Source organism: Egretta garzetta, unplaced genomic scaffold, assembly GCF_000687185.1.
Source record: "Egretta garzetta isolate BGI_Z169 unplaced genomic scaffold, ASM68718v1 scaffold63, whole genome shotgun sequence".
Classification (NCBI taxonomy): Eukaryota; Metazoa; Chordata; class Aves; order Pelecaniformes; family Ardeidae; genus Egretta; species Egretta garzetta.
The window spans coordinates 1486469-1497541 of record NW_009259199.1 but is presented as its reverse complement, the minus strand read 5'-3'; the positions used below and the strand labels follow the sequence as shown (position 1 = coordinate 1497541).

Genomic DNA, 11073 nt, shown 5'->3' with positions numbered 1-11073 from the left:
GAGCGGCAGGGGGTTTCCGGGCGTTTGGGGCAGAGAAGAGCTGCGAAGGTGGGGGGTGTCGGTGGGGAGGGGGAGGTGGCAGCGGGGCAGGGGGTGTGGTGGTGGGGTTGCCTGGGACCAGAAGGCCCTGCTCAGTTGGGTGAGTCCACATTTGGGCTGATGGGGCGGGTGCGCTGTGGGGGACAATGCTGTGGGGTGACAGCAGAAGCTGAGGGTGATGGAAGTGGAGTTGGGTTTGAGGAAGGCAAGGGCTGGTGCTGGGATGGAGGGGCCAGCGCTGGCTGGGGGCAGTGTGAAGACCGGCTGCTTGGGGTCGGATGGGATCCGAAGGCTGTTTTGGGAGCGCGAGGCATCCTGGCACCCCATGGGGACCCCGCGGTCCCTGGCAAGCGCAGCCGGTACAGCCTCTAATCCTCACTGTGGATCTTGGCACAGAACCCCCCAAATATTGCTAGGATCTTGCCGAGTGGCTGGCAGTCATGGCTACGTGATGCCGGGGAGTCGGCAGCCTCCCTGTGTGCCGTGCCGTGCCACTGGCATCTGTGGATCCCCCCGACCCGTACCCGTGTCTCCCAGCCTGGCGAGGAGCTGTCGTCTCCCAGCGTGCCCACCACGCCTGCTTGAGGTCTGCGGGGGCCGGCACCGCGCACGCACCATATTTTACCAGCACGATTTCCTCCTTTGGCATCGGTGAAGGGAGCGGGGGCGGAGATGGGGGGAGCCCGGGGGAGACACAAATGTGCGACTGCAGCATCCTCACTCTCACGGCTGCATCCCTCGCGCCTCCTCACGGTTGCCTTAGCAACCTCCTATCGATGGGGTATTTATAGACGTGGTGAACGCGAGTTGGGAAACCAGAGGGGGGGACCAGGACCGGGTGGGCGTCTGCTAGGTCAGTCTCCAGCTTCAGGCTTCTCTTGGCTTGCATGGCTGTGCGGAGGCAGGAGGGATGCTGCTCCCCTTGGCGTCAGCACCTGCGGTGGTCCAGCTTTTCCTGCTAATCGGAGCTGGGGGAGGTGGCTAGGAATTTATGCGTGGAAATAAAAATAAGCATCTGGGGTGTCTGCCTTTCTCGCAGGCATTGCTTGTGCTGTAGCCTTGCGCAGACCTGGCTTATTGTTGCACTGGAATAAACCATCTCTGAGCTCTGACACTGGGTGCATTGGCACAGATACTTGGAAAAAAGTTAAAGATAAAATCTTCTGATGCATTAAATGTGTTGCCCGATGTATGACGTGGGCTATGGAGCTGGGGGCCCTGACAAACCTGGTCTTGTATACCCTTATTCCTGCGTCTCTGTTCTTCTGTCTATCAAGGGGGAGAATGGCTGTAACAATGAGTGATACAGAGGTTTTGTGTGGAAGCTGTGGCAAGTTTTCCACGTGGTACATTCTTTTATCCTTTGGGCTTGAGTCTTTTTGTGAAAACTGATGACAATAAAAGCAGGTCAGGTGGTCCCTACTTGGAGCTGACACAGCCTTGGGGGGAATGCATGGATCTGGGCACCTCCCAGCTGCTCTCGCTCTCGCATCCCCCAGGATGGCTCAGAGAGGTGGGGTTGGGTGCTCAATTTCTTGAGAAAAGGCTTCCTGGTGCGGCCTGTGGGGCGCAGGAGGTGGCAGACCCTGTGTAATTCCAGTGCTCTGCTGCTTCCCTCGCTCCTGCTTAAAATGCAGCCTGAGGTTTGCAATCTGAGTTTTGCAAACTGTTGGAAAGAAGCTGCTTTCTCTCTTCTGGAGACAGCTCCAGGCTTGCTTGGCCTGTTGTGACTTTTGGTGCAAGAACCTCAGAAATCACAGTAGACCTGATACTGGCAGGGAGAGGTGCTAGATTTGCTGAGAAGGTGGCTGTTGGTGAGGTGTGGTAGTGCCTGCTGTGGTGGTGTGCATCAGCCCTCCTGTGTGTCCGGATGCCTGCCTTTTACGTGAAATGAGAAATGCGTTTCTAACCCAGCTGACCTTATGAGCAGCCCTGTGCTGTCCCTCACCTTGCTCCAGCTGAGGACATTCAACTGCTTTTGGGATAGCTCTGAATATCTGAAGTCCTGGACCTAAGATCAGGACATCATTTATTTCCTGCCGTTTCTAACTGTGTTTGCTCCTTCATCCGCAATAAATCTCTGCAGAAGCTGGTTAGTCCTGTCCCCTCTGTCTCCTGACAGAGTTGTGGCTTTGCCACAGCAAGGTGTCACACAGGGCGAGAGGAGATGAGTTTGCCCATGCTCTGCTGCTTCCCTCGCTCCTGCTTAAAATGCAGCCTGAGGTTTGCAATCTGAGTTTTGCAAACTGTTGGAAAGAAGCTGCTTTCTCTCTTCTGGAGACAGCTCCAGGCTTGCTTGGCCTGTTGTGACTTTTGGTGCAAGAACCTCAGAAATCACAGTAGACCTGATACTGGCAGGGAGAGGTGCTAGATTTGCTGAGAAGGTGGCTGTTGGTGAGGTGTGGTAGTGCCTGCTGTGGTGGTGTGCATCAGCCCTCCTGTGTGTCCGGATGCCTGCCTTTTACGTGAAATGAGAAATGCGTTTCTAACCCAGCTGACCTTATGAGCAGCCCTGTGCTGTCCCTCACCTTGCTCCAGCTGAGGACATTCAACTGCTTTTGGGATAGCTCTGAATATCTGAAGTCCTGGACCTAAGATCAGGACATCATTTATTTCCTGCCGTTTCTAACTGTGTTTGCTCCTTCATCCGCAATAAATCTCTGCAGAAGCTGGTTAGTCCTGTCCCCTCTGTCTCCTGACAGAGTTGTGGCTTTGCCACAGCAAGGTGTCACACAGGGCGAGAGGAGATGAGTTTGCCCAGGATAGTCTGATCGGTGAGGCATCGGGAGAAGACAAAGCATGAAAAACAAGTGAGTGAAACTCCTCCTGCGAGCAGAGAGGGATATACTCTGCTTCTGCGGGACTTTTGTTTCACTCTTGTGGGGTTTTGTTTAGTTTTGCTTTTGAAGCACAAAAGGTGCTTTTCCAGCTGGAGAGCTGTTGTCCTGGGTGTGCAGGGAGCTCTGTCACTCTTGCTGCTGCCCTTAGTTTGGCCTAACAACCTCTAGGGGCTCCTTTTCTTTCCTGCTGTGTAGTCAGCTTTATGGCAGTGGAGGAAACAGTATGGCCCTGTTTACTGCAGATTGTGGGTAGGAGTTACAGAAATGAGAACTGGCACAGCTGCGAAGCTGATTTAAAATGGGATGACTGCTTTACCTGTATCCATCAATCTCTTGCGGAAGGAAGAGCACCAGGCTGCTCCCAGCAGCTTCTGCCATGCAGGCCATCTCGTCTGCTGATGAGATATGGGGTCTCTCCACTCAGTTCTTTCCCTTCCTACTTTGCCTGCAGCCCTCTGGGCTTCTTGGGCAAGGCCCTGGCCCTCGCTGGGCTGGTGCAGCACAAGTACAGCAGAGACCTGCCCCAAGCTCTGAGAGTCCTGGGAGTGCTCTGAGCCCCTCCAGTCCCTCCAGCCATGCGGTGAGCAGGGAGACAGCATGAGTTCTTGGCTCTCGGAGGAGGCACTGCTTGGCTGGGAACTGTTGTGGGTCCACCAGACAGCACCTTGCTTTCTGCATGAATCTGACCCTGGGCAATCGAGGACTTGGGCTTCAGGGGGTGAAATTTAAGCTGTCAGTGACTCTCCTGTTTTCTTCCCTGCAGGTAGGCAGGAGCCCCCCGTAGCTGAGTGAGGCAGCATGGCAAGTAAGTGTTCCCCAGTCAAGACGGAGAGGTGGTGGTGGTGCTGGAGGAGAGAGGGGGGATGTTTCACAGCCACCTTTCAAAAAAGGGGTGCCTGTGCTTTGTGGGGGGTGTAATTCTCTGTGGGGAGTAGATGCCATCGGCTGTTGTCCCTGGATGAGGTCTGAGGCCTGGCATGACTTGTGCGTCTCTCTCCCCTGTGAAAGGGGGAGTGGAGAGGAGGTGCTGAAGGGCTGACCTTTCTGGGACTCCCTGTATGCTGCAGCATTTCTTTATTTGCGTGATGCTTGCTGTGCAAGGCAGGCCTCCCTGAGGCTCTTTGGACTGACTGGCCTCTCTGCAGGGGTTGCCGGTCTGCGCTGACATCTCCTAGCAACAGTGCTCCCCATGGCCCATGACTGGCATCCCACGGGCTGCCCATCCCATCCTGGGGGTCACACTGCCCTGTAGCCTGTGTGGCTGGTGGCACTGGGCATCTGCATTCCCAGCGGATGGGCAGCTGCCTAACTCAGCCCTGCCAGGAGCTCGCTGCATCTTGGTGCCTGAAGGAGTGCCTAGCAGATGGGGCTGCTCGGGGCCAGCAGCTAAAGCTGGGCTGAGACTGGCGAGGGTGCAGGGTGGAGGATGGCGTGTGGTCTGTAAAGACCTGGACTCAACCCTCCCTCCTCGCTCTTCTGGGCAGCCCGCATGGAGGCTGCATGCAGCGATGTGATGGGAGCTCAAGGAGGACGGCAGTTGTGAACAGGGAGATGTAGAGATCTGTCTGGGATCTTGGGATTTGCTTGGGGTGTCGCCAGAGACAGCTGTGAAGGTGGAGGCAGTACCCATGCTGGGCAGGAGGAAGGACCCAGGGATGACAGGTATGCCTTCTTTCATTATCTGTGCTGTGCTAGGTCGGGGAGGGAGCAGAGATCTTCAGGCAGTGTTTTTAAAAGGCAATTTTAATCTTCTATTAATGAGGAGGGTACCCAGCTGGGTCCCTGCCCTCCTCCACTGTTGCCTTTTCTCCCTGTCAGAGCTCAGGTGCTGGCTCACCAGCACTTACTGGTTGTGGGAGGTGTCCCCTATGGTGGCAGTGTCCCCCACCAAGCAGTCCCCTTCACAGTGACCCTGATGTGCAGGAGGGGGATGTGGTGGTCAGCATGTTCACCACCATGCACTCCCCGCAGCCCTGGCTGTCCCTCTGCAGACACAGCCGCCCATCATTCTGCAGAGCAGCAGCCCCAGGGGTGTCCCCACAGCTGGACAGCAGAGCTGGGGGGCAGCGGTGTGGCCAAGCCTGCCTGCCACCAGGGGCCAGCAGCACCTCAGGAAACCCAGCAGGGATGCAGCAAACCCAGCCCTTGCTCCTGCTCCCCCTGCCTAAAGCTCTGATCTTTCCTAAGCACCGGTTCTCCAGCTGGTGTGGGGAGACTTGGAGAGGCACAGGGGGTCAGTACCGAGGCTGCTGCGCCTTGGGAAGTCCCCTCTGCCCTGTGGTTTGGGGACACTACTGGCTCAGCAATCTGCTCTCCGTGGCAGTTGGGATTCTGGGCTGCAGATGAGAGTTGGCAAGGCTCTTGTTTCCTGAAGGCCATCGGTTTTCCTGCTCTAGTCCCAGGCACATGGGAGCTCTTTGCACTTTCTGTGTAAAAGAGGGGAGGGATCACTTAGTTTCTGCTCTTCTGCCATTTCAAGGTCCCTGAGGGAAATTGGAGGTGGGGAGAGGCACACACCTCCATCGCAGCATGCTTTCAGTCAGGACATTGCTCACGATACCTGCCTGCCTGTGTGTCTGTTTTTATTTCCCACGATAGTGGCCAGTTCAGCATGGCAAAACAGGGTGTCTGGTACCTGCAGGAATGGAAGACTCTGACAGTGAGATCTGTGGCCAAGCTTGTTGCTCCAAGGTGTGCTGCCGAAGTTGGAAAGAGGCTCAGACTCAAGTGCTGAAGAGGGGAGAGTTGATACCGCAGCCTGATCAAGACAAGAGGTAAAGGAGGCGAGGCCAGACTGCTCCAGCAAAGGATGGGACCTTTGTGGAATGGATGGTGTCTTTGTAAAATTTCATCTAATTCTGGAAAAGGTTAAGAGAAGGTCAGCCTGCCAACCTGCTCCCTCTCCAGCCAGGATAGTCCCCCTCAACTGTGAAAGCCAAGGCAAGCGGATCTGTGCCCTCCTGCAAGATGCCTACTGTGCCTCTTGAAAATGCTTTTTCGGTTGTCCTTGTAAAAAAAAAAAAAAAAGTTTGTGTAATAAAGTTGATTCTGAGGGAAGGTCTCTGACTCACATGATTCGTGCTGCTCTTCATTCATAACCCAGTAGTTCAGCCCCCTGCAAACTCTCTCACTGAAGCAAGCCATTAATAAATCACAGGGGGGAAAATGCGCCTACCCAGCACAAAAAGAGCACAGCACCTCCAAGCATGGGGTGGTATAGCGTAGTAGTAGTTGCTTACACCACAATCTTGCCCCTGCCTTGATATTTACAAATACTCTCACAAATACCTTGCTGTATTGTTTTAGGAGCAGGATACATGGAAGGTAAAGCAGAAGGAAACCTGCTGGTCTCTCTGGTAAACAGCTCCTCATGAAAGAATTTCATAACTTTTCACTAACTGCTACGTTTGATCTTCACCGAGCTCCTTGCTGAAGGAGTATTTCTGTGTTACAGCCAAGCTGGTCTCATGGGAGACCCTGGCTGTCCCCTTGTGTCCTTGTCCTGCATCTGTTGATGTTGCTGCAGTGTGAGTTGGTTCATCTGGTTGATCCAATGGAAGACTGAACCTGAGGGTGAAGGAAGTAAATAGGTTTCTGCGGATCAGCCAGCTGCACCGATTCATCTTCCTCAAGGGAAGCAGCACGATTATGTGGCTTGGTGGGAAGAGATGGTGCCAGCCTGAGTGTGTTGAGCTGCATTACAGAAACACTCTTACGAAATGCTGCGTGGGATGTTTGGATCCTGGAAGGATCGTGGTTTGTGTGGTGTTTCTGCTTTCTGGGCAACAACTCATTTGCGTCTCCGGTGCTGCTGCAGGGCCTGGTAGGTACTTGCTCCCTGCACCCTGTGGAGGTCTCCCTTCTGCAGAATATGGGGGGAGAGGCTTTGAAAGGGCTGTGTCTCTTGCAGGCAGGAAGGTGCTGTTGCTGCTCAGTCTGGCTTCCTGACTGCATGCTCTGTGGGAAGGTCTGATATGGGCAACACAGAGTCTCTCAGGCTTTGGGAGCAAAGGAAGGTCTGTGAGACCTCTGCACCAAAATGTAGGGATGAGAATATGATGCCATGTGAGAAGAGGTTGCTCAGGCCCCTTTCATGACCCGCCCTGTGCTGTCCCCATGTGTTGGGGATGTTTGCCCTTGTTGGGCCTGGGCCTGGGAGAAGACACCGTGGTTTCTCTGTGACCTGAACAGAGTCCCTGAAGCCACCTGAGCTTGCATGACCCCACAGCAGCTGGCAGCGGGAAGCCAGCTTCCAGCAGGCTGGCTGCTCTCCTGGGGGGCTGTGGAGGTGTGAAGCAAGAGAGGCTCTGGGGTGATGCAGGGGGTACTGTGGAATGGGTTGTGAGTCTTGTCTCGGTGTTGGCTCTGTGTTTTGGGAGCGAGGTCTGGTTCTGCGTCCCAGCCCTGTGGGGTCTTGCTCACCCAGTGGGATCTCCCTTGCCCTGCAGCAAAGGGGCAGCAAGGTGACATCCCGTCAAGGATAGGAGGTTGAAAACAAGTCTTTTTGGAGCCTTCTGTCCCTTCTTCAGCTGCCCTGTGTGGTCTGCAGCTGCTGCTTCCAGTGTCTCTGGCACCTCAGCCCTGCTGGAAGGATGCTCCTGGTGCCGTATGTCCCCGGGCAGACCCCAAGAGCCCTGTGCCCCGCTGGCTGTGCTCTCCCTCAGCGGGCACTCTGCTGTGCTGATTTGGCACCCTGGGCTTTTGGTGTTTTCTTGCCTGTATCACCAAAATCCTGTGGGAAGCCAGATGGGAAAGCCTGGCTGGGCAAAGGCCAAGTGTGGGGTTGTCCCTGCTGAGCATGTCTCTGCCTTGTGTGTTGCAGTGTTCTTGGGGGCCAGGACTGCCCACTCGGTCCTGAAGCGCTTTCCCCGAGCCAACAGCTTCCTGGAGGAGATCCGTCAGGGCACCATTGAGCGGGAGTGCATTGAGGAGGTCTGCAGCTATGAGGAGGTCAAGGAAGTGTTCGAGAACAAGGAGAAGACGGTGTGTTTGTCCTGCCCTGCTCCCCACTGAGGGCTTATGCCTTAGCAAGCTGGGGGCAGAGAATGAAAGCACAGGGGGAACAGCCTCTCCTGTTTCCGCTGTCCTCTTCTGCCTGCAGGCAGCATGCTGTGGCCTTGCTTTCCAGCATGACTTTCCCTTCCCAGGCAATGCCCTCACCTTGGTATTGCCAGGACATGCTGCCCACAGCTGCAGGTCGAGCTGGCACTCCCATGGCATGTGTGAGAAATTTGTGCTGCTGTCCCCAACTCTGCAGGCTGGGGTTGGTGTTAGCCAAAATTTCCTGCTGCTTGGTGTGGGGGTTGTTCGCTGCTGTTGAGGGATGTTCGTGTGATCTCGTTTGCTTCTCTGTTCCTGCCGCAGATGGAGTTTTGGAAGGGCTACACCAACTCGGTCTACTCTGTCAAGGACCCCGCGCACAGCACGGAGCGCTCAGACGCTATGTACGTGGTGGTGCCCCTCTTGGGAGTGGCTCTTCTGATAGTCATCGCCCTCTTCATCATCTGGAGGTGCCAGCTTCAAAAGGCCACCCGCCACCGCCCTTCCTATGCCCAGAACCGTTACCTGGCCAGCCGAACGGGACGCAGCCTCCCCAGGGTCATGGTGTACCGGGAGCGGTCGCAGAGCCAAGGGGAAACTCAGTATCAGCGAGAAGCGAGCAACCGGGTGGCTGGAGATGGAAGAGCTGGAGGCACCCCCCAGCAAGACGGCACCCTTTACCCGCCGGAGCATTCGGTCTCCATCCTCTCCAGACTGTCCAGTGCCACCCCTCCACCTTCCTATGAGGAGGTGACGGGCCACCCAGAGAGCAGCAGTGGTGAAGAGACCAGCGTCTCCTACAACGAACCACCACCCAAGTATGAAGAGATTGTGGCCAGTGCCCCTGCTGCAGGCAAATAGCGGGTCTGCCTCCCTCCTGCCTTGTCACACACTCACGCTCATCCACCCACCCTCCTTTTGCCATGCCCGGGATGCCCGTCGGGTGCCAGTCAGCGCCCTGTCTCACCTGTACAAGCTGGTGCCATCACACAATAGCCTTACCCTCCTAACCAAAAATAGCTGTCCCCAAGCGGGGTGAGGCTGGGCTGCGGAGATGGCTCCGGAGCTGGCCCGCCATCTCCTGCCCCTCACTCCCCGCTCACGCAAGTGCTGTAGCAGCCAGAGCAGAGCGGCAGCTCGTTCCTGGCTCAACGTGGGGGTCTCCCCATGGTGCATCTGATTTCCTCACTTTCCCCTCAAATAGACATAACATTTCCCATGATTAAAACAGCCTCGCTGCCTCCCTGGGGCGTTGCTCAGCCTTACCCCATGTCCTCACCGGGCCCTGTTTTGCTGCTCAGGGCTCTGATTAGGAGTTGGGGATGCAGGAGGGGTGTGGCAAATTTCTGTCCATCCCCACAGTCAGTGTCCATGCTCAGTGTTTGGGGAGAAAGTGCCTCCCTTGTGTGGATTTGCTGCCAGGTGGGAGTGGGGAGCCCCGTCCATGCTGCGGTGCCTGTAGCGGTGTTTGCTGTCCGGAGATCAGGGAGGAGCGGTCTGGGAGGTGCTCTCTGATCTAGATCCCTTTGGAAAGGGGGATAGGCTCATGGTGGTCTTCTATGTGAGGTAAGTGACTTTGGAGTAGCAGGTCCTTTTCCTGATGCTCTCTGCTTTCCCCCTGCGGGGTGCCAGGCAGCTGGGGGTCTGGCTGCGACAGAGCTGGCCGGTGGGGTCATCTCTGACCTTGAGTCAAAAGTGGTCCCATGGCTTTAAGCGGTGGGGATGCTTCTCTTCCCTGGAGCGTGGCCTGTCTGCCCCAGAGGTGGGATGCTGCCACAGGGAGCCTGTGGATGGGCCAAACCTCCCCTCTCTCTACCCCAAACCTCTGCGTCCTGCCCGGTCTCTCTCTGGGGCTCTTTGCCCTCCAGAACAGGTAAAGGGGAATACAAGACCCCAGTGTCCTCCAGGCCCTTCTGGTGGGCAGAGTGCTTGGTGGCCATGGCATGAAGGCCCTGCTGACAGAGGTGGCTGCTGACTGATCACGCCACAACCCGGCGGTGCCAGTGGGTCAGGAGCAGGGCCAAAGCCCTCTTGCACCTGACCACCAGGTGGTTGTGGTGCCGGGGTAGGGCAGAGCCAGGTGCTTTGCTGTGGGACCAGTGTCCAAGCAATGGGGCTGTCCTTTCCCAGTCATGTCTGATGGGTTAAAAAGAGGGTTGTGCTCACCAACCCCCTCGGAGTAGCCCAGAAACTCCCAGCACTGCCACCTGTCGGTGTTTGCCCCAGCACCAGTCTCTCCACCAGCACCGAAAGGCTATTTATCGCCCACCCGCCGGCTGCCTGCTCCCCGCTCGGTCCCAGCGGTGCGCTCACTGCAGGTGCCCTCGGCCCGGAGCTGAGGCTTGCCCAGCCCGGCCACCCCTGGGGCAGGACATGTGGGGTTTGCAGATGCTGGCACCATGTCGGTCCCCTCCCAGGCCTTTACTCTGCCCTTCGGCCTTAGCAAGTCGGGGTTATGGGAAGACCTGACAGCGAGCGTCGGGGTCAGAGCCCAGAAAAGCCCGGAGGGAGGGAGAAGGGCACTCTGCCTCCTCTGTCTTTGATGCTCGGTCATTATCCCTGCAGTTTGTATTCTGTAAAACTAGTTATATTTCTGTGAAAAAAAAAAAAAAGTATTTATTAAAAAACCCTCACTGTCTTGAGTGGCACAGGGTGGCTTTTTCCCACGGGGGGGTCTCACTGAGCACAGCTGGATTTCCACCCCATGGGGGTGCCGGGGCTCAGCTCTGCGGAGCGAGGGAGGCAGCGGTGGAACGATGGCACCAATAACCCCCCCCGAGAGCTGGTGTGTGCTGCTGTGGGGCTGGGAACGAGCCCCACGCATCCAACGGGAGCCTTCGCCTTCCCAGGGCGCGGGTGCAACTCTCGGTGGGAGCGGGAGGGTGTCCTGTGGGCCCTGACCAGCAGGTGAAGTGCAGAGGGATTTTGTAAGGTCTTTGAGGGGATTTAGGTGCACCAGTTGTCTCGCTGTTCCTCTGTGTGCTCCTAAACCTCTTAGATAATCCCCTTTAAATAGCAGGACTAGGGCAGCGTGGGATTTATTTTAAGCCCTTTCAGAAACCGGATTTTACGGTCAGGTCTTGGACTCTGTCCCCATTCAGAAGTGTTTAAAACCGTCGTTCATCCCAAGCGGACCATTCGTGGCTGCGGCCTC

General features: G+C 56.3%; 1 protein-coding gene and 1 long non-coding RNA gene across 3 annotated transcripts; both read left to right on the top strand.

Annotated features, from left to right (window-relative positions):
- The first annotated feature begins 3637 nt into the window (after positions 1-3637).
- LOC118451987 lies at positions 3638-5828 on the top strand. Of its 2 annotated transcripts, none has more exons than XR_004841612.1 (3): positions 3638-3684; positions 4025-4541; positions 5478-5828. It is a non-coding gene; the product is annotated as an uncharacterized LOC118451987 (long non-coding RNA). The 2 variants fall into 2 exon arrangements; XR_004841613.1 differs by having other exon boundaries at positions 5359-5828.
- Positions 5829-7625: 1797 nt separating this feature from the next.
- On the top strand, positions 7626-8788 carry PRRG3 (proline rich and Gla domain 3). Its single transcript, XM_035891412.1, has 2 exons — positions 7626-7862; positions 8244-8788. Exons 1-2 carry the CDS (start codon positions 7626-7628, stop codon positions 8778-8780), a joined length of 774 nt encoding a protein of 257 aa, XP_035747305.1. The 3' UTR covers positions 8781-8788.
- Positions 8789-11073: the final 2285 nt, after the last annotated feature.